The sequence below is a fragment of the Benincasa hispida genome, chromosome 11, assembly GCF_027475165.1.
Source record: "Benincasa hispida cultivar pf3 chromosome 11, pf3_genome.v1.1, whole genome shotgun sequence".
Taxonomy (NCBI): domain Eukaryota; kingdom Viridiplantae; phylum Streptophyta; class Magnoliopsida; order Cucurbitales; family Cucurbitaceae; genus Benincasa; species Benincasa hispida.
In genome coordinates, this window is record NC_143488.1 from 48,882,468 (window position 1) to 48,906,727 (window position 24,260).

Below are 24,260 nucleotides of genomic sequence, written 5' to 3' on the forward strand. Positions count from 1 at the left end.
AGTTTTTTTTTCTAGACGATCGTGTAGTATTTTCTAAACAATCGTTTAGCTAATTCTAAGCGATGGGGTAAATTGTTCACCATATCGCGTGGCTTTGGTTGTGTGATCGCGTACGCGCTTAAGGAGGCGATCGTAGTGGGAGCATGCGATGCTCATTATTTAGTAGAAGGCGCACGCTTGACGATCGTGTAGTTAGCAAGCTTCATCGCTTAGTTACTACCTATGCGATCGCGTGTATGCGATACTGAGGTGCTAGCTAAGCGATTGCTTAGGCGATGGTGCTTCGTAGCATCGTAGTCGCTTAGACAATCACGGAAGGCGGCCGTTGTGCGGAGCACGCTAAGCAATCGTGTACTACAAGCTTCATCGCTTAGTAAAGGTACATGATAGTGCTAAATGATCGTTTGGATTTTTCTAGACGACCGTTTAGGAAATGCTAAATGGGCGTTTAGCTCTGGGAGGGTAAGCAATTAAGCAAAGAGTTTGTTTTATCGTGTAGATGATCGCGGGCTGCTTAGTACACGATGGTTGGAGAAGTGATGCTTTGCCCGAGCGGTTCAAGTCCCGGTTCGCCAATTTGAACTGGAGACTCCTTGTCTTTGTAATAGTTAGCTTTTCTTTTTGTGTTTAAGGCAATTTTACTCGGTTCATCAACTTTGGATGCTTATACATGTGATGTATGGTACTTATATGTCAAATTGTTTGTCATATAGTTAAAACCCACTTTAGGTTGTGCAATTATTCATGCATCATGTATTATAAATGTTATAATCGAGCATGAAGAAATTATTTGAAAGCATGCGCATGCATCATGAAATATAAGAGTTATATTTTGCATGTAGTGAGCATTATCATGCATCATCATTTTCTTATAAATGTTGTAGTCTAAGGGTGAATGGAAGCATGTTTTGCTTGTTTCATTGCGGTTTTGTATAAGTGTTATATAAAAGAAGTGGCAATGAATGGACAATGCATTGAGCATCACACTTAGGCAGTTTATAAGCGTTTTGAATGCCTTGCATGTGTTAGCTTCGTATTGTGGTGGTTTCTTCCATTTATAAGTGTTATAAAGGTAACTAGACCTAAAATCAATATTCAGAGTTGCATGCGGACTTAAGGTGAACTCAAATTTTAAAAGGGGTTTTAAAATTGGATTGAGATGGACCTGAGTTCAAATGGTTTTAAAGAGTTTAGTAACCTAGATTAATCTTTTAAAATCAGTTTAATAGAATTAAATTGGTTGACTAAAAGATTAAATTTGTTGTAAACCTATCTATAAGGGACCTTTTGTCTAAGGCGGGTTCTGGCTAGGCTGGGACTCTGAAGTTGACGGAAACGTAACACCCCTACCTGGGAACCTACCTGGAAAGGTGAATTAGATAGATTTTCAACAAGCATGCGACGGTTTGTTCAAAGACTCCATTAAAGCATTTAATGGATGATGATCAAAAGTTGTTTAACTATCCAAGGTAAAAGTTACTCTTGGGAAAACCTAAAAGTCACTTAGTTAAATTCCTTAGCTGTGCTTTTTCTAAGTAAGTTAAACCCTAGATTACAAAATACTCAGTGGGAGGAAAAGGCGTATCAGATATGTCTATGATTTCACTCACGTTTCTCCGTGTATGTTCACACCGTGAGATTCATGCTTGGCCTCGTGATGCCTAAGATGCATCCCCTTTCAGATAGTGTTTACATGAGTCAATATCAAGGTGGACAAAGAGAGTATTTATAGTAAGTGGGTGAAGGGTGTGTGTCAACACGTCCTATGGTCTCTGTCATTGGTTCACACCGTGAGATCATTCTGTACGTCCTCGTGTCACTTTCGGAGCATCCCCCTTTGGATGGGTTTTTTGCAGTTGGTCAATATCAAGGTGAACTCCAGAAATGGATAGGGTCGCTTTAGGTTTTGCCCCAGTCGGATTTTTCCCCTTTGGATTGGCCTTTTGGAACGGACCACTAGGGCTTAAAATGGCGGGTCACATTTACGGGAGATAGTTAAGTAAGTTAATGATCTCTTGGCTAAATCAATGATGGATAGTCCTTATAGGAGCAAGAGTTGTTCTAGTATTAATGATTGGTTGAGAACTTCTCAATTCATAGGAGGGATAACTGACCTCCCTTCAGCGGATTTTGTCCTAAACCTTTGAAGCGTCATTGCGAAACTAGATGTCACACGGGGTTCATGTTAGTTTTACTAAACCCTTATTGGATGTTGTTTTGTTTTACAACGGGTATTTGCTTAAAACCTAACATAGGTCAATGTGTTTTTCCTTTTCAGCAACTCATTAGTATTTCCATTTAAAGCTTTTAAAAATGACCGATTATTTACATTGGAAAGAATCGTGTGAAAAGAATTTCGTGGTAAACGACCTCGATCCCACTACTCTCCAAAAGAGGAGACAAGACAGTAAATATGACTTATTGGTCTTGGAGGCATGTCTGGTAGAGAATGATGATTCTGCTTGGATCCTCGATTTAGGTACTACCAATCATGTTAGTTCCTCTTACCAAGGATTCAGTTCCTGACAAACGTTGCCACAGGGAGAGATGACTCTTCCAGTCGGTACTGGTGAGGTTGTTTCAGCTGTTGCTGTAGGCAGGCTGAAGTTATTTGTTGACAAGAAACGTTATCTGTTACTAGATAATGTTTTTGTAGTTCCTCATATTAAGAGGAACTTAATCTCGATTTCTTGCCTCATTGAACAAGGCTACACCGTCTTTTTTTCTGAGAATAGAGTGTTTATTTTCAATAATGGAATGGAGATTGGTTATGGTTCAATGGAAAATAATTTATATGTACTAAGGCCATTAGTCATAAAAGTCTTGTTTAACATTGAAATGTTCAGTACGGCAACAACAGCTAAAAGACCAAAGTTTTCTCTTAAGGAAAACACCCATCTTTGGCATCTTAGATTAGGTCACATCAACCTCAATAGGATTGAGAAGTTGGTGCAAAGTGGACTTCTAAAGAGTTTAGAAGAAAACTCCTTGCTGGTATGTGAATCATGCCTCGAAGGCAAGATGACCAAACAACGTTTTACTGGAAAAGGTTACAGAGCCAAGGAAGCCTTGGAGCTTGTACATTCAGACCTCTGTGGTCCGATGAATGTTAGAGCTCGAGGTGGATATGAATATTTCATATCTTTCATAGATGATTATTCAAGGTTTGGGTATCTCTTCCTAATGCAACGTAAGTCTGAAACCCTTGACAAGTTCAAGGAGTATAAAGCTGAAGTTGAAAACTTGTTAGGTAAGAAGATAAAAACACTACGATCTGATCGTGGTAGAGAGTATATAGACCTCCAATTCTAGAACTATATGATAGAACATGGGATTGCATCCCAACTCTTGACCCCTGGTACACCTCAGTAAATGGCATATCAGAAAGGAGAAAAGAACCTTGTTGGACATGGTTCGATCTATGATGAGTTATGCTCATCTTCCAGACTCGTTTTGGGGTTATGTAGTGCAGACTGCATGTTATATCCTGAACAACGTTCCCTCGAAAAGTGTTTCTGAAAAACCTTTTGAGTTATGGAGAGGTCATAAATGTAGTTTATGCCACTTCAGGATTTGAGGCTGTCCAGCAAATGTGCTAGTGACTAACCCAAAGAAGTTGGAACCGCGTTCGAAGGTTTGCCTCTTTGTAGGCTGCCCCAAGGAAACGAGAGGAGGATACTTCTGTGATCCAAGTGAGAACAAAGTGTTTGTTTCCACTAATGTTATCTTCTTGGAAGAAGATCACATGAGGGATCATAAGCCACGAAGTAAGCTCGTTTTACGTGAGATCTTTAGTGAGACTGGGACTGCTGGGGGTTCAACAAGAGTTGTTGAACAGGCCGAATGATCAACAAGAGTTGTTGAGGTTAGAACGTCTAGTCAACCAACTCAAAGTTGAGATTGCCTCGACGCAGTGGGAGGGTTATGAACCTACCGGATCGCTACATGGGTTTGACTGAAGCCTATAACGTCATTACGAATGATGGGATCGAGGATCCTTTGTCTTTTAAGAAAGTAGTGGAGGATGTTGACAAAGATGAATGGGTTAAGGCCATGAACCAGGAAATGGAGTCTATGTATTTCAATAACGTCTAGGAGCTTTTTGATCCACATGATGGGGTAAGACCTATTTGGTGTAAGTGGATTTTTAAACGCAAGAGAGGTGTAGATGGAAAAGTGCAAACCTTTAAGGCTAGACCCGTGGCAAAGAGTTATACCCAGGTTAAGGGAGTTGACTATGAAGAAACTTTCTCACTTGTTTTCATGTTGAAGTCTGTCCGGATTCTCCTGTCCATAGCCAGATTTTATGATTATGAAATATGGCAAATGGACGTCGAGACTGCCTTTCTAGGGCAAGTGGGAGATGATACTAGGGTATGCCCTAGTTTATTGTGTATTGTACATTTTTATATTATATTGTACATTAGTCTCCCGAGTCATTAGGACAAGTGGGAGATTGTTGGGATTGGTGTCCTAATTCTACCAGAGTCTCATTGTTTTGTAAAGATACACATTGTTTAATGAATAAAATAAATGTTATTTAATTCTAGCACTTACTCATATCCAATAAACAAAACTCCTTGATTATCTTATGTGAACTTAAGCATGTATATGTGATATACAAATGGAACATGTCTTAAGTGATAACCTAAATAGGTCTGTAGTATAAGGATTAAGGTGGGATACCTGATCATAGTGACACTACAGATACAGCCCGCTTTGTAGAATTTTGCAAGTGTTGTAAACTACTACAGATGTTAGATCCTAACCATTCATATGGAGACGTGCGAGTGGAGGTGTTCTATACAAAGAGTTTATATAAGACCTTGACCACGAGATGATTAGACTCTGTATATAACGCCTTGATAGTAGAGACTTGCATCTCACCTAAATGACCATATGTGACACGACCTCAATCCTGAATGTTTTGGGAACTCCTGCCTTTGAGGGCGATCCTCTGATTAGTATGGGTGAAAGTAGCCAGATTGCCAACACAACATGCCAACCTTTTTGGGGACTTGTTTGATCTAGGAGCTAGGAACTCAATCCACAAGATGGAATTCACTCATTTCCCGAAGCAGAGATAAGTAGAGAGATTGCTCCCTTAAGGGCTAATTTTTGGGCTTGAACATAGTGGTCACGGCTTCTCTTTGGAAGAGAAGACTCAGTCATAGTAGAACTATGACTTACGTTTATTAGATGAGTCAGTGGTACTTCAGGAGACAAATGTAACTACAAGGGCATAACGGTTATTGGCCCAGTTGTACTTACGAGCAATTTGTGAAGGGTTGTCGCACTGCTGATTGGTTAAGATGGACATATAATATATCAGTGGTAAGGAGAGTTCAGTTGTCGGTCTTTAGTGGAGTTTTTGGCAGTTAATGGATGGTGGATTCTATGACTAAAGAGTTTAATCGGTTATTCATATATCGTTGGAGCTTCGAACTACAGGTCCATGAGGTCCCCTTGGTAGCTTAATAGATTCAGTTGAGGATCAGTTTTTGGTGTTGATTTGAAATGTTCAAATTGACAAGAAGTATTTTGATTATATATGATATAATCGTATAATGTATGAGATACATCTAGTGGAGGATTGATGTAAATGAGATTTAAATTAAGTACCATGGAATAGAGAAAGAACTATGGTTTATATGTTTCATGAGATGAAATATTAAAACTATAGGTTATAAATATAGTATGATAAGTTGGTTATCATTTATATTTATAATAATATTAATTATTGGATAATTAATTCTTTTTTTTTAATAACCAATTGAGTAGATGGTTATTGGATTCATGGTAACCGTGAGTTTAAAACAAAAATGGTTTCCTAATTTTAGTATGAATGATTTACAAACAAAATAGTTTTCTAAAAAGTTTGGAGATTTCTCTCTCAGCGCAAAAGATCTCACGTTAGTCGTCAAGTAAATACGGATTTACTAAACGACGGTTGGACGAGCTAAACGATCGTGCAGTATTTACTAAACGATCGCTTGCCCAAAGTAAATGATCGTGTAGAGTCTATAGGCGACAGACCGAGCTAAACAATCGCATAACTTTTGCTAGACGATCTCTTAGCTTTTTCTAAATGATTGGACATCGACCTATACGATAGGTCTTCGCCATCTCCCACTTGCCCAGTCGTGTACACGATCGGTGTTTCCTCTGTTCGTCTGCCTCATTCCAAGTCCGAACAGAGCCCACCCTCTGGATTCTCACACCGAAAATACAAGGTAGCCTTGTTGGTGGTGTCAGACTCAACTCGACACTGTTGAGGTTTTCTGGAGGCCGTTCACGCTGTTGCGAAGGAGTTTGTGACCGAGGCGATCGTTGAGGACGAGCGCGAAGTGTTCGTGCTATGTTCGTTACTTTGTTGCGGTCATGTAGATCGAGAGTTCGAAGTTGCTGTTGTTCGAGCGGTCGTGTGCAAAGGAGCGTGGAGACACATCTGCAAATTTTTGTAGAGTTTTTCCCTTTGTGCATTTGAGTTTTTCATGCTGTAATTTCTGTATGAATTGTATAACCTCTTGTTTGAAGTCGACTGTAAATGTTATGTTCATTTATGATTGTGATTTGGAATAATCTTGTTCCATTACTCATGAAAATCTCACTTCCTATTTCTTTCAGTTTAAGGGTCACATTCAGAGTATGGGTCTACGGGATAGGTAACATTTAGTCTTAGGCAAGTGAGAGATTTTGTACTGGGCGCGCATTCTGTCCTAGTTTACTGTTTTGTGTACTTTTACATTAGTGTGACTTTTATGATGTACACCCAACTAGCTTTAAGACAAGTGGGAGATTGTTGAGGTTGATACCCTAAATATCGCGGGTCTTGTAGTTTGTAATTATAATGTACAAAAGATTTATTTATTTAATAAAATACGAGATATTTTATTCAACATTTAGTAGCATTAACCCACAAAATCAATAAACTAACATCTAAGGTTATTTTGTAGCTTAAACATGTATGTAAAGACATAAGGGTAGATCATGTCTAAGTGATAACCTAAACGTCTATAATAGTTGGATAAGGCTGGATACGTTATCCTGGTAACACTACGACTATGGCTCACTTTGTAGATATTACAATTGTTGTAAAGTGCTACATATATTTTGATCTTTAACATTCATGTGGAGACATGTGAGTGGGAATATTCTATATAAAGGAGTTTGTATAAGACCGGACCACAAAATGTTTAATCTCACTATATAAATAATAGAGACTTACATTTCACCAAGAGGACCATAGGTAACATGACCTAAATCCTAAGTGAGTTATGAACTCCTGCCTATAAAGGCAATCCTTAGATTTGTATGGATGAGAGTATCCAGATCGCTGACTCAATAAGCTTACCATTTTGGAGACTCGTCTGATTAGTGAGCTGGGAACACAGCTACACAAGACGGAGTTCACTCATTCCCTAATATCAGGGTAAGTAGATAAATTACTCCCTAAGGGCTGATTCTGAGGCTTGAACAATGTGACACTACACCCTCTTTTGGCCCATGAGAAGTTTGGTCATAATTGGACTATGACTTATTATTCATTAGAGAAATTGATGGTACTTAAGGAGTTAGATGTAACTACAAGGACAAAATGGTAATTTTGGTCTAGGTGTACTTACGAGCAATTTGTGAAGGGTCATCGCACTATTGAATGGTTATATCCAATGGACACAGAAATATATTTGTAGTGCGCAGACTGCAGGTGACGATCTTTAGTAGAGTGACCGACAGTTAATGAATATTTAGTAATTTAATTAAAGAAGTTTAATTAATTATTCAAGTACCATTGGAGCTTCAATCTACAAATCCATAAGGTCCCTTCTGTAGCTCAACTGAGATTATTGAGAATTAATTTTGGATTAATTTGAATTGTTCAAATTAAATGAGGGAATTAATTATATAAATGATATAATTAATTTAAATTAAACATATGTGATATAATTAATATAATGTATTTGATAGATTATAATATAAAGTTTATTTGAGAGCAAATAAATATTTGAATATAGTTCAAATATTACTTATGTGAATAAGATCCATATAATTAAATTTAGTATAAATGTGATTTATATTAAATACCATGCATTATTGAGGGAAATAAAACTATAGGTTATATTATATTTAATACAATATGAAAAACTATAGGCTATGTGTTATTGTTGATATAACATATAGTTATATATATATATATATATTAATTAAATTAAATTTATTTAAATTTAAATTTAATTTCAAAATTAAAGGGAATGAGTTAAAACTCTCTCCCTTTAATTTTCTCTCATCAAACATGTAGGAAGTGGTTGTTTAGTTTCCATGTTTTCATCTTCTTCACAGAAGATAACAGAGAAGGTCTCTATGAGTTTTATTTCCAATATACACTCTCCCTATAAGAAATTTCCTTCCACTAAAAATTATTTCTCCCTCTTCCCAAAAAATAGCAAAGCCCAAATGCTATTTCTCAACCTCTAAGGAGAATAGAAGAGGTTAACTTGTGGTGGTGGCCACTTAGTTTTGCTAGAATATTTTGGAAGATCGGGTTTTGAGGATAGTTCGTGACCAGCTCGAGGGATTACGTGAAGAAGTGGTTCTTTAAGGGTAAGTTAATCCCTAACTCTTTAATTATGTTTTAGCATGTTGTAAATGAAGGAACCATTGAAGGTTCTTGAGTGGAAACGAAATCAGATCCAACTCCCAAATTTTACAAAAACCATAATTTTATAGAAGGAACAGAATGATCATGCATTTAAATTAAAAATATAGCATGCTAATGAAATTGAGAAAAGGATATTAGGAACTCACCCTTGAAGATCTGATCTTCTTCGTGTATCCCCTTCTCCAAAGTGTCGCCAACAACAACGTACTCAAAACCCTAATCTGTCCCAAATGGTCACTACCAATTGGTTGTCTCTGTATTCTCTAAGATGAGAATCCAAGAGTGTGTGGACTCTGGCTTTTTGGTGAGGGAAAGTATTAGAGATTTGAGAGATTTGAGAGATTGGGAGAGATCAAAATTTTACATAACTCTTATGTAACCAAAATTGGAGGAAGAGGATGAAGAAAACCAATTCAACCCCTCTTCCCACTAACATGTAGTAGAGAAGGGGGGAGGGAGTTACAACTTGCTCCCTAAAATTATTTTTTAAAAAAATAAAATTAATAAATAAAATTAATTTTAATAAAAACATTAATATATATTTTTATATGATAACCACTTTATTATATAATATATATTATACTATATGCTATATCAAATATAACATATAACCTATAGTTTAATATTGTATTCAATACAATATAACATATAGTTTAATTCTCTCAATAACGATATTTAATATAAATCCCATTTATATTAAATTTAACTATATGTATCTAATTCACATAATTAGTATTTTATTTTCTCTCAAGTAAATTTTATATTATAATGTACCAAATACATTATAGTAATTATATCATACATAATTAAATTAAATTAATTATATCACATATAATTAATTCCCTCAATTAATTTGAACAATTCAAATTAATCCAAAATTGATTCTCACAAAACCCCATTGAGCTACAGAGGGGACCTCATGAACCTATAGCTTGAAGCTCCAATGGTACTTGAATAATTAATTAAATTCTTTAACTAATTTACTCAACATCCATTAATTGTCGGGCACTCCACTTAAGATTGACAGTTGCACTTTTCACACTACAGATATATTTATGTGTCCATTGGATATAACCAATCAACAGTGCGATAATTCTTCATAAATATCTCGTAAGTACTGCTAGGCCAAAATTACCGTTTTGGCCCCGTAGCTACATCTAACTCCTTAAGTACCACGATCCATCTAATGAATAATAAATCATAATCCAACTAGGACTAAACCTCTCTCGAGCCAGGAGAGGGTGTGACGCCACATTGTTCAAGCCCCGGAATCAGATTTTAAAAGAGCAATTTATCTACTTATCCCTACCTCGAGGAAGGAGTGAATTTCGTTTTGCGTAGATGTGTTCCCAACTCCCCAATCAAACGAATCCCCAAAATAGTAGGCTTATTGAGTCGGCGATGTGGTCACTCTCTCCCATACAAATCAAAGGACCACCTTCATAGGTATGAATTCACAACTCACTCAAGATTTAAGTCGTGTCACCTATGGTCATCCTGGTGAAATGTAAGTCTCTATCAAGAATGGCGTTATATAATGAGACTAGTCATTTCATAGTCCAATCTTATACAAACTCTTTTGTATAGAATATCTTTGCTCACATGTCTCCACATGAATGATCAGGATCAGATCATTTGTAGCATTTTATAACAATTGTAATATTTACAAAGTGGGTCACACTCGTAGTGTCACCAAGATAAGATATCTAGCCTTATTCATCTACTACAGACCATTTAGGTTATCACTTAAACAAGATCCACTTATATGTCTCTACATATATGTTTAAGCTATAGAAGATAATCTTGGATGTTAGTTTATTGGTTTATGTGTTTAATGCTACTAAATGTCAAATAAAACATCTCACATTTTATTAAATAAATAAAATGTTTGTACAATAAAATTACAAACTACAGGACCCTACGAAATTTAGGGCACCAACTCCAACAGAAAATTTCCTATTTAATGTATAATTTTTGTACTGTAATTTCAATTCTGTAAAAATGAAATTGGGACAATCCTGCTTCCGTAATGGACCTCCAGTTCCTTCAATTTTGACCCATCTAGTTATAAGCATTTGTGAAGGGTCATCGTTGTGGGGTTGATGCCTTAAACTCTCGTTGGATCCTGTAGTTTGTAAACACATGTATGAACAAATGCTTGTGATGTAATAATATGAGATATTTTCTTCACTATTGTCTATAAAATATGAAATATTTTATTTGTATTTACCACAAACCAATAAACTAAGATCCCTAGTTGTCCTTGTAATTTAAGCTTATATGTGGAGACATACAGGTGGATCATGTCTTAAGTGATAACCAAAATGGTCTGTAATATATGGATATAGGAGGAAAACCTTATCCTGGTGACACTACGAATACTGCCCACTTTGTAGATAGTTACAAGTGTTATGACGTGCTACAGATAGTCTGATCCTGATCATTCATGTGGAGACATGTGAGCGGGGGTGTTCTATACTAATGAGTTTGTACTTACGAGCATCTGTGAAAGGTTATCGTATTGTTGACTGTTTATATCCAATGGACACAAAAATATATCTGTGGTGAGAAGAGTGTAGCTGTCGGTCTTTAGTGGAGTGTCCGACAGTTAACGGATAGTGGATCTCATGACTAAAGAGTTTAGTCAGCTATTCACGTACCGTTGAAGCTTTAAGCTAAAGGTTCATAAGGTCCCCTTGGTAGTTCAATAGATTCAAGTTGAGAATCAGTTTTTGGTCAGTTTGAAGAGTTCAAATTGACAAGAGGGAGTTTGATTATATATGATATGATTAAACTGGTTCAGTTATATATGATATAATTGATATGATGTATGAGATACATTAATTGGAGGAATTTGATATAAATATGATTTATATCAAGTAAAGGAGAAAAGAACTATGGTTTAGATGTTACATATGATGTGATATTAAAAATATAGTTTATAAATATAATATGATAAGTTAGTTATTATATTTATTTATAATTAAAACAATTATGTGATAATTATAGGTGGTTTCTCCTCTAACCATGAGTGATGTGAGAGATTTTATTCAGTTTTCATAACTGAAGGGTAAAATGAAAAAGGTTTTCATTTTGTAAAGTATCACTTCATTAAGTACACTGCTAATCGTTTAGCTCATGAGAGACTACACGATAGCCTTCAAGTGTTTGTCTAAACGATCGTGTACACGCGCCATTCTCTAAACAATCGTGTACACGCACCATTCTCTAAACGATCGTGTAGCATTTTACTAAACGATCATGTGGCTAGCGAGATTCACTAAACAATCGTGTAAACGATCACGCCTCTTTTCCTAAACGATCGTGTACCTGCTGAGTTTTACTAAACGATCAAGCACACAAGTCTATACGATAGACAGTTCATTCTCCCACTTGCTTGGTTGTATAGTGCAATCGTAGTTTCCTCCAACCCTCTACCAAATTCATAATAGAGCCCACACCTCCTAGATTCTCACTCCGAGAATACCAAGGTTGCCGAGTGGTAGTGTCCGAGAGGTTGTTTGTTCGTGACCACTAGATGATTGGGTTGCCGTTCTAAGCGACAGCGAGAGGTTGCTGGTCCAAGTCTTCACGAGAGCGAGAGTTCTGTGGAAGAAGCGTTCTTCAAAGATAAGTCTCTCACTCCTTTTGTATTTAATTTCTAAAGCATGCCATAATTTTGTTAAATATGCATAACTAGTTTGTATGTTTGTGTATGCTTATAATTCTGTCACAATGAATTTGGATCGATCGTGCTTCCGCTCGTGGGTTCTCTTAAATAAGAGTTACTTCAATCGCTCTGTTGATTAGTTATATCCATTGATACAAAAATATATCTACAGTGTGAAAAGTGTAGCTATCAATCTTTAATGGTATGATCGGTAGTTAATGAATATTGATTAATTGGATTAAAGGAGTTTAATCAATTAATCTCACATCATTAGAGCTTCTAATTTGTAGATCCATAAGGTTTCCTTGTGCTCACTAAAGGATAATAATGAGGAACGATTTAAATTATTGAAATCAAATGAGAGAATTTTATATCAATGAGATTAATATATAATGTATAAATTATAAATATGATCTATATTCCAAATTATGTAAGAGAGATATATTTGAATAAGGTTCAAATATGAATTGGATTTATAAAGAGATGTACACAGATAAATATGTGATATTTATATGTTAATTAACTTCATATTAAAAATGATTTAATTGATTAAGAAATAATGGAGATTGGAGATTAGTATAAATATATTTTATTTATTATAATTATTTAAATGTATATTAAATACGATTTAATATATGGTCATTTAATACATGTGTGAATTAATTAAATAAGCACTAAGGATATAAAGGGAGATACTTGTAGAAGGGGTAGTTTTTTTTATTACCCAAAAAAAAAAAAAACAAATACAGCCTCCACCTTCTCTACCCTTTTCCTCCTCAAAAATTCTTGGAGACCATTCTTTCAAGTTCTTTTCCTCCTCAAAAGTTTGTTCTTGGAGACCACTCTTTAAGTTCTTTAGAATCTTAGAGAATAACAAGGTAATTTTGTTGGTTGTATCCTTCATGGGAGAAGTTCGAGATTGTTGATAACGGTGGAAGAGAAAGCTAGAAGAATCAACAAATGTGAATTTCGATCTCATCTCTTCTTTCTCTTTTCTAACATGCTTATAGTTTTGTTCGAATATTTATCCTACAAATGTATCTTTTATTTTACTGTCTTCATTTTCATAAAAATCGAATATCTAATGCGACGTTCACACGTTTCCGTGGGAATTCGATTCCCTTCATATTTTACGTTTTTTTGTATTCATTAATTGTCAATTTCATAACATTAGTCACTCCTAGTAATAACTTAAGCATTAGAGTGAATTAAGCTCAACACTACACCGATGCAAGGGTCTTTTAGGTAGATATCAAGACTAGGCTAGAGGGAATAGGGTCAGAGGACAAGGTCTCCGTGCACCCATAACGAAGCCCACCCATAACGAAGCCCAACATGAACGAGATCCGAACGACAACAATAGCAAATAAAAAGAAACAGTGTAATTCTTGGACAACACATAAGATATCAGATATTCTCAATTGTTTCTAAACGCAAACTAACAAAACAAAGTAAATAAAAGGAGGCTGCTCCAAAACTAGACGAAAATGAAATTGAAGATGAAATAGAAATAAGCCAGAACAAAAGAAAACGGATTGATTCCAAAGGAAGACAGATAGGGATTAAATCAACCAACGATGATGCCTTCTTCGATGGTGAAAAGAGAGAACGAGGCCCATTCAATAGGTATTGTTGTTGGTGCCAAGAAAAATGAACAGAGGGAGGAGATGAAAAAGGAGAAAGATCAAAGACTATGCAACCTCACATTGTCGGTCAACAAATAATGTCATGGCATATATCCTGTAGTCAGCTAACGTTAATTTGAGCGCACAGTACTTAGAACTATTTGAACTATTTCTATCTTCTTTTCTAAACTTTTAATGAATAATCAATTTAGTCTTTGCTTCATTATTTTGTTCAACATTCGACTTTCAATTGGTAAGAATCCAAATAGTTATTTTAAAAAAGGTTAAGGCTAAAATAGACCTCTTAAAACTTTGGAGAAAATTAAAATATTTTTTAAAGGATCCCACAAGAATTTGTCACCTTTCAAATTAGGATGGAAGGAAGGGCGTAGTCTATGGAATGATCCATGTATTCTTTTAAAAATAAATAAATAAATGAAGGGGAAATCGCAAACAAACCTTTGTAAATTCTGGAAAAATTTTCCCCTGAAAGATCAAGGAAAAAAGACTTCAGCAAAAGTTTATTCTCTCCATTCTACATTGTTCCTGAATATTAATCCTCTTCCTTGTTCATCTGATCGTTTATCTCTCAACAGATTAAAATCTTAATCGATTATTCCACCATAAACGGCGAGAATCAAGATCTATTTTATTGTGAAATCAGATTCACACATGTTCATATCAGTTACAGATATTTGAAGAAAAGAAGCAAAAACGAAACGGCAACGGCAAACCGTAGCAATCGCGATCAGGTCGACGATTGAGCGAGCTTGGAAGCCTCCAGATCAGCGGCTTGCTTGAGGAAACTCTGATCGCCATCGTCAAGCGCCATCTGAATCGGAGACGAGCCTAATCCATCGGCGATTGCGAGCAAGATGTTCTTCATCTCCGTCCGAAACTCATCGGCATCTACCGTGCCGCTTTTGTCACAATCAAACTGCTCGAAGATGGAATCGTAGAGCTGAGTGAGTTGCTCCGGCGTGGTAGTGACGTCGACGCCGAAGTGAGTCTCGATTAGGCGGAGCGTCTCGAAGGCCTTCCGGAGCTCGGATCGGGAGAGAACGCCGTCGTTGTTGAGATCAAGAGCGGCGAAGGCTTCGTCAATGCTTTTCTTGAAGTGAGATTCGTCGTTCACGAAGTTCCTCACCGTCGATCCGTCGATTACGACCACCGCCATTTCTCTCTCTCTCTGTTGATTTTCTCTCTCTACTGATGTTGGTGTGTGTGGTGGTGACTCGGTGACTCGGTCGTGAGATAAAACTTCGAAATCGGTTCGTTACGTTTTTTATATTTATAGAGTGGGCTCCACATGCGAATTGTGATAAAACGAAAATTCCGCTACAATTCTTTTCCTTTTTTATATATTTTTTAATTTCAATTAAAAACAATACTATCAGCTCACGTGGTTTTTATAATATCCCGGGACTTTTTTTTATATATATATATTTATTGTTGGCTGAGCTCAAAGATTAAAATAGCACGTCGACGAAAATTTCGGATTATAAATTTTATGGAAATGTTTGTTTTCTAAATTAAAGTATGTCTAATACTCTTGAGAATTATTTTATATATCTTTCTACTTTTACTTTTATGTTTAATTGATGTCTTTCATATTTAACATCTTTTCAAATTTAAAAAAAATTGATAGACAAAAAATTGAAATTTGTATCGAATGAGATAATCTAGAAAACACAGATACTTCTACGATACGTCTAGATACATGTCTGATACGTGATTTGAAGTATCTGATTTTTTTTTATTTTTAATTTTTAGATAGGTGTATCATACATGAAAATGATAAGTGGGTCAATTTTTTTTTTTTTTTTTTCAAATTTAAGCCTAACCACTCAAAAAAACCAAACCCACAATCCATTTTATTTTAGTGTATGTATAAGAGAGATTTTAAAATCATCAAAAATCATTTTTTTCATTTTTAAAATCACTCAAAAACACATTTTTAATTACTCAAAATTAATTTAGTTTTCAATTTTATACTTTTAAATGCAATTTTCATATCATCAAAATTAGTTTTAAAGAATTAAACATGTTTCATAATGATTTTGAAAATGACAAAAGTGATTTCACCCATTTTCAAATCACTTCCAAACATAAAAATCCACTTAAATTGAGCAATTCAAAACAAAATAAATTAAAAATGATAAAAACATAAAAAATTAAAAAAAAAAAAAAAACTCGAAACATAATTAAATCTTCATTCTTTCCTTCTCTTTCACTATTTAAATCATGATTCACACCCCCTTCATCCATAACTTCATTCTTCAATCTTCATATTCTACTTCTTTTCTACCGTCTACTCTAATTGTTCAACAATCACTCAACGTTATTAGATTTTTTTTCAAGTTTTCACTCTCTTCTTGAATCTATTTTAATCTAACTTCAAATAAGTATTATAACAATTAACTAGACATTATATATATATAACGTATTTTCGACATATCTGTATTTTATTTTTTAGAATCGTATTGTATATGTGTCTGTGCTTCTTAAGAGATAATAAACATTCAATTTTGTATTTAATAGAATCGTTCTTGTTGAAAATGGCTCTAAGTCGAGGACCTATTAAACGCAGACATTGACAGTAGATAAAATCAAAAGTCTAGAAACTTATTCAACAATTTTTAAAATTTAAAAATTTATTAGACATAAAGTTAAAAATTTAATCACTGGTTCCAAAGGTTTAAGTTTAGAAGATGATTAAAAAAAATTGAAGTAAAAAAAATTAAAAGATTTGGGGAACAAATTCTTGATAATTAAATAAAAAGAAGGAATAGAAAATTTGCAGACCACCTGTATGTAAAAAAGTGAGAGAGAAGTGGAAGGGCGAGGACATGGCGCGGAGCTTTGGGCACGTAGGCCATGTCGTGCGGCACTGAATATATTCGTACGCACGCCTACAGCCGATTGTGTCCCGCCCCTTTCCTTTTTGCTCTTGCTGCGCTTTCTTCATTGTTGTGGCCAAAAATATTAGAGCATCTTCTTAAACTTCCCGTCTTCAATTTAGTTCCTTTCTTTCCTTAACTAAGTTATATGTTTAGTATACTAATTTTTAGGATTATATGTCGTTAAACTTTCAATTTACTAAGTTACCCAAATTTTAAAAATATCAAATACATCTATGATATAATTAAAAATTTTATAAAATTGAAACATAAAGTTGAACTTGGGTCTAATAAGACAAAATGTTGTATAGTTGACCTATAAGATAAAAAAATTTAAATTTTTTTTTTTTTAAGTATAATAGAGTTTAGTGAATTGGATCAAAGACCTTCACATCTATATATCAATAAGATATCGAATTATGTTTGCTTGTGAAGTTTCATTTTTAAAATTTCTAAATACCCTATTTTATTTTACTAACTTCCGTACAAATATTATTTAGTTATTATTTTCTTGTATAAAACTATTGCTAATTGTTAATAAGTAGATCTGTTTATATGAATAAAATTTTAAAGCCACATGGAATTGACAAGCAATTTATTGAAAATTAAAAATAGAGATTAAAATATATTTTTATGTAAATTTATTTAATAAAACAAAATAATTTGATTGTTGACAGTTTCTAATGGTAAAAAAAAAATATTTACAAATAGATCAAAGTAAGTTAAAAGATTGAATTTGGAACTTTTTCAGGGGATAAAATATGCGTTGGAAGAGAAGTGGATATGAAGATCCACCAATTATATACATTGGAAAAGTTGTTTTTACCTTTTATATATTATATTAGAAAGAATATAGGGAATAAAAACACCTGTTTTTTTTAAAAAAATAAATAATAAATAACAAAGGTGGGAAATGAAATTTAAACTCTCAACGTCTATTGAGAAAAAGAAACGTAAAGAGAATGAGTATATATACCAATAACTTCTACATCATAACATTCTCATTTATACATTATCATAATTAATCTTTTTTTTTCCCCTAAATAAGATTCTTTTGATGTGGTGTTTGATATATAATGAATGTAGATATGGATGGCATATCAAGAGAGGCAAATGTGTAAGAGAAGAGAGTGGAGACAAAAGGTGGAGGGATAATGGAAAAAAGGGAGTTTCGTAGTTGCTAGCAAGCTAGAGGAATATGAAATTGTTTTCTAGCTCTTGAATTAAAACTATTATTAGTGAAATAAATATGACCAATGTTGTTGCTATCACTTCAATAATTTGGGCCTTTTTCGAAGTTGAAAAATTGTCGGCATTAGTCCAAAAAACTGTCGGCCAAACCTTTCTCGACAGTCCCGCAATCATCGGCCCAATCATCAGGAAAGTTTCGTCGGCGAAACCTTCCCCGAAAACATAAAAGCCGTGTCGTAGGGAAAAAAAAGTTACCTTGACGAATGGAGGATGGGGCTTTCTTGTCGACCATAAACAAAACCGCCGGGATAAGTGGCCAAACCCTGATGGTCCTAATTTATAAAGATCGTCGGGAGCTAAAGCTTGGCCTGACGATACAAAGATACCGTTCGGATAAATAAATATCTCCTGACGGTGACAAATTAGTGTCATTGTCGGGTTATATTCATTTGTCCCAACCGTCGAGAGCTAAAACTTAGCCCGACCATACAAAGATATCGTCGGATAAATAACTATCTCCCAACGATGACAAATTAGTGTCACTATCGGGCTATATTCATTTGTCCCGACGGTGTCTTTGCACCGTCGGGCGAAGTTTTAGCACTCGACGATCTTTATAAATTAGGACCATTGGGATAAGTGGCCTTGCCCAGACGGTGTGTTTCCATCATCGGGATTTAGTGGCTTTTCTCGACCTTTGGATCGTCGGGGGATGGTTTCTTAGAGTCGAAAAAAGGTGAAAACGCATAAAATTATGCTTTTCCCGATCCCTTGAATCGTCAGGATTATATATCTAACCGTCGAAATTAACTTTTTTTTCTATATCTAAATCTATTTTTTTTTTTTCAAATGTCATACCTGTTTGAATCTAACAAATATGAATCAAACTAAAATAAAAATTGCCAAAATCAAGTACATATCTACAATAGTAAATAATGTATAAAAAACATGTTTGAATCTCAAGAGTTTGTCAAGTAAACAATTTACTAATACTATTCGTCTTAAATATACCATAACATCCACAATTCTACAACCTAACTATGCTTATCAGCATCTTCAAAAAAAGATTACATGATAACAAACTACCTATAAAACATAATTCTACAACCTAACTACGCTTGTCGATATTTTCAACATAAATCTCGAGATACCTACAAAATACAAATTTAAATAAGTTTAATGCTCAATATACCATATACCAATCTCAAAATGAATATAGAATTTAAAACTCAACTAAGAACAATAATGAATGGAAATAAACCAACTCAAACTTGCATATTTTAATCTCAAACTCAATACAGAACTTAAAACCCAACTTAAATTTAATAATAATTATACATTTATCCCTGTACCAACTTTAAAACCAATATAAGAAGATTAACAAATAAAACCCACTTTAACTTCAAACCAACACATATTTACACATTTTAAACTAAAATTCAATATACAAATAATAATCTCAACATAATTAGACAATCACCCCCGTTCCCTCCCCCAACTTATTTTAACAACATATTCAATATAGCATATACCTATCTCAAATTTATTCTCAACAATATAAAACTTAAAACTCAACTAAGAACATTAAGAATTGAAACAAACCAACTTATATCTACATATTTCAATCTCAAACCTAATATAGAACTTGAAACCCAACTTAAACTCAACCATTAATATTCAAACCAAATCGAATTTATACATTTTGAACTCAAATTCAATATACAAATAACAATGTCAACATAATTAGCCCCCTTTCCATCCAAAATTATTCCCAAACCCAATATACAAACCAACATAATTAAAAATTTAAACAAACCAACACATATCTACACTTAAAACTTATATATGCATTTACTTAAACAAACCTACTTAAACTTATATATGCATTTACTTAAACAAACCTACTTAAACTTAAACATACTTGTATATTTACCCCTTTACCAATTTTAACCCAATATAAGAATATGAAAAAAATCAAATGAAATTTATGAATCCCTCCTTAAATTTATTAATATAAATCATATTTGTATTAATTCCTCCAATCAAATAATGTATCAAATATGTTAAATCAATTATATCACATATAATTGAATCAATTTAATTATATCATATATAATCAAATTCTCTCTTGTTAATTTGTCCCAACCGGTTTCTCTACGTTATCTCATTGGGGTGGAACTCTAGAATCTAAAATGAGAGGTTACACTTACAAAAAATGTTAAGCTAGTTAACAGTTTTTAGACCAAAGAATGATGACTAATAGCTATAGTTATTAGGGTTAATGCCTTAAATCTCATAGGGTCCTATAGTTTTTATTTGTAATGTACAAACATCGTATTTACTTAATAAAATATATGATGTTTTATTTCAATTTGAATTGCATTAACCATAAACCAATAAACTAACATCCAAGATTATCTTGTAGCTTAAACATGTATGTAGAGACATACGGGTGGATCATATTTAAGTGATAATCTAAATGGTCCGTAGTAGTTGGATACCTTATCCTAGTGACAATATGAGTATGACCCGCTTTGTAGATGTTACAACTGTTGTAAAGTGCTACGAATGATCTGATCCTGATCATTCACGTGGAGACATGTGAGCGAGGATATTCAATAAATAAGAATTGCATGCAAACTTTAGGTTAAAATTCATCTTTTAAAATAGTTTTAAAATATGACCTAAAATAACTTTTCTAATGAGATCAGAAATTTAGTATAATCTTTTAATCGGTTTAATACGATTAAATTAGTTATAATTAAAATATTAACATTGTAACAAATGTACCTATAAGGAACATTTTGTCTAAGGTTAGTTCTACCTAGGCTGGGGTATTTAAGTTTAAAACGTAACACCTCTACCTGGAAACTTACCTGGAACGGTGAATTAGATAGATTTGTTAAAAGCATGCGATGTTTGATTAAAAGAAAAAATAACCCGAGACCTAACCCAAGTCAAAAAATACAAAAAATTCTAACCCAACCCAACTCTTATAATTTGGGTTGGGTAGTCCGAGTTGTTTGGATTGTTGGATCATTTGAACATCCCAGGAGTTATACCAACCTTTAATTATGGAATCTAATTCGAAGAATATCGTTTGAGCCTTTAACATACCAGTTGCAGATGTGCCTGATATTAAGAACATGTTAGATGCCACTTTAGTGATTGCCCATTATATACGAGTAGTTTATTTTCTTTTTTGCAAGTGTTCGTGTAATTTTATTACCCCCTCTTTGAAGTGTGCAATTATAAATAATATTTTTTTTATCATCGAGTTTCTTTCCCTTAAGAGGAAGGTCGTATCGCATGTTGAAGGCTGATTCCCTAGTTAAATGTCATATGCTCTTAATAAAGACCTTGTGTATTGTTAGTGTAAGTCATCTTAGATGAAACCATATGAATAGCCTAACATGATACATTAATCGAATTTTATTGTTTAGCTTTTAAATCACCTATTCTATACCACACACAAAAATCAAAGCATTTAATTAAATATATACAAATATGTAATTTTAAGATATGCTTAATAGAAACCAAAAAGAACAAAAGAAAAAGACCATAGTCTGGTCATCAACTCTCATAGTTTTTCATTTTCAAATATGTATCTATTTAGTTTTAAAACTTTAAAAATGGGTCTATTTAGTTTTTTATTTTTAAAAATTATGTTTGTTTTATCACAAATTCTTAAACACGGTTATCATATTTTTCGTGTAGCTTAACCAAATACTAAAAATAAAAACAAAATCTTTAAAATTATTTTTTAAAATTTTAAAAAATTGACTTGAATTTTGAAAACACAGCTAATATATAGACAATAAAATATAAAAATAGATAAATGGAAATAATGTTTTCAAGAACGAAAAAAAAAAAAAAAACCAAGACGGACAAAACTTCCAATTTTGATTAAAAGGGTCGATGGCCTATTAGAAATTTCTTATTTTATTAAATACTTTATAAAGTTGAGACCTATAAACACAAGTTCTGAAAAACGGTAAATTTGTAATTTAACCTAAAACAAAATTAAAACAATAACCGAAAAAAAGAGAATGACAGAACACAGTCAAACCCCTCTTCTTCCAGAATCAGACTTAGTCAACGACCGAAGTCTGACTAAAAAATTCACTTTCTTCTCCGACGCCGGCCCTTCTTTCCTCCTCTTCCCCACATACTTCCCCGGTGAGGAATCCCAATTCTCCGGTGACCCAACCACCAGAACGCTCTCCGGCGATCTCATCACTATTTCATCATATTCCGCCGCCCCTCGTCCACCACCGCCACCCAAAACCCTCGCCTGCAAGGCAGCGACAACCTCCCTCATCGCCATGTCAGCATCCCGACGATTCCTCAGCAAAATCTCCCCAATCTGCGCCGGCGTCAGACCACCGCCGGACCTTATACAGCTATCAACAACGTCGAAGAGCGCGTGAGACTCAATTTCCAAATAGTTCTTCACAAGTGTCCGAAACGCCGCCGGGCCACACGTGCCGAGGCTCACATGCACGTCCATCCGCCCGCACCGGACCAACGCCGGATCAATCTTCTCCCTGTAGTTAGTCGTGAAAACAACGATTCTCTCTTCTCCACAGCATGACCAAAGCCCATCGGTGAAATTCAAAAGCCCCGACAACGTCACGCGCCCCATCTCCTCCTCGTGATCCTCACGCGCCGCCGTCTTCGTAACCCGATCCGCCGTCAAATCGACAGAACAATCAATATCCTCAATCACAATCACCGACCGGTTCGTCGTCTGAATAAGAAGCGAACGAAGTTCAGAATTATCAGAAACCTTCGTCAATTCCAAATCGTACACATCATAACAGAGGAAATTCGCCATTGCTGCAATCAAGCTCGATTTTCCAGATCCAGGAGGTCCATAAAGCAAATACCCACGTTTCCACGCGCGGCCAACTCTACTATAAAACTCTCTTCCGGCGGAAAACGCCGTTAAATCATCCATAATCTGTTTCTTCAACTCTGTTTCAAGCGCCAGAGTTTCAAAAGTGGAAGGGTGTCGAAACGGAACAGAGACCCAGCCGGAATCGTAAGAACTATTGTTACCATTGTTAGTGAAGAGACGGCGTTCACGGGAGGTCCGTTCGAATTCCGCCGCCGTGGCGGTGATGTGATCGAGATACAGAGGAAGGAGAGCTTGGCGGTGGCGTTTGGGGATTTTGAGAGAGAAGCTTCGTTTCTCATCCAACGAATCTTGAACCGTCTCGACTTGGTGGGTCCAGGAAATCCGTTGGCCGTTGAAGGTGTCGTGAACGGAGTGATTAGGAGCGACGGTGAAGGAGATTCTGTTGGAGGATTTGGAACGGGAGAGGGAGAGACGGCGGCAGGCGGCGGAGTTGTGAAGGGAGTTAAGGTAGAGAGTGACGTGGCGGTAGAGTTCGTTGAGGTCGACGGAGCAGTAGCCGTTGAATTCAGGGATGTCGAAGTAAGAGAAAGGGGTGAAGAAATCTTGAAGGGATTCATAAAGGGAATGGAGAAGAGATAAGAATTGGGAAGGGAGAATGTTCTGAAGGACTGTGAGAAGGCCTAAGAAGGACCATAATTGAGAGAGGATCTCCATTTTTCTGCAAAATTGGTTTTCTGATTTCAGTGGACAAAGGTTGAAGATGATGATGAGGGTTTGGTTTGGGAGAGGAAATGAAGTTTTAAAAAGAGACTAGGAGAGTGAGGGAATGACTATGTTCTTATTTATTTAATTTGTGGACTGACAAAGGTAAAAGATGGATAAACAAGAAGAACCCCACCTCTGCCTATCTCTCTATGCACTTTTTCTCATGTTGATGCCGATATCTAGTCTGGTATTAGATTCATATAAAGTCAGTTAATTGATGCCATTTTTATTAAGAATATATCTTGATATTGTTTTGTTGAAATGTCTTAGATATGCTATCTGAGTCTTCAAACCAAAGTTTCCTTAAATTTTGTTTATGATCCTAGGATGCACTAAAGTCTCTAATCTTATAGACACATCTATTATATATTATGAATAATTATCTCCAATAAAAAAAAATCATACTAGCAAAGGGTTTGCCACAGTGTTGAGGGTAGTAAAGGTAAGAATGATTTGTGTGTTGGAATGGAAGTGAGTGAGGGAGATGGATGGGCGGCGGAGGGTAGGGAGCGCCGCATTGGGGCGTGCGCCAGCGACACGGGTGGCTTTTGCTTTTGTGGTGCAGCGCAATGCAGATGCTTTATGTTTT

At 35.0% G+C, this 24,260-nt stretch overlaps 1 protein-coding gene and 1 pseudogene across 2 annotated transcripts; both read right to left on the minus strand.

Annotated features, from left to right (window-relative positions):
* Positions 1–14,567: 14,567 nt before the first annotated feature.
* LOC120091281 (Calcium-binding EF-hand family protein) lies at positions 14,568–15,393 on the minus strand. The gene has a single exon (XM_039049244.2). It carries the CDS (start codon positions 15,129–15,131, stop codon positions 14,703–14,705), a length of 429 nt encoding a protein of 142 aa, XP_038905172.1. The 5' UTR covers positions 15,132–15,393; the 3' UTR covers positions 14,568–14,702.
* A 6,576-nt stretch (positions 15,394–21,969) lies between these two features.
* On the minus strand, positions 21,970–24,037 carry LOC120089788 (AAA-ATPase At4g25835 pseudogene; annotated as a pseudogene). Its single transcript, XR_016524232.1, has one exon. The product of XR_016524232.1 is annotated as an AAA-ATPase At4g25835 pseudogene (transcript).
* Between the last annotated feature and the right edge of the window lie 223 nt (positions 24,038–24,260).

Bases quoted from the DNA above. Each gene is read 5' to 3' on its own strand.
- LOC120091281 (XM_039049244.2), bottom strand. From the start codon at position 15,131: ATGGCGGTGGTCGTAATCGACGGATCGACGGTGAGGAACTTCGTGAAC.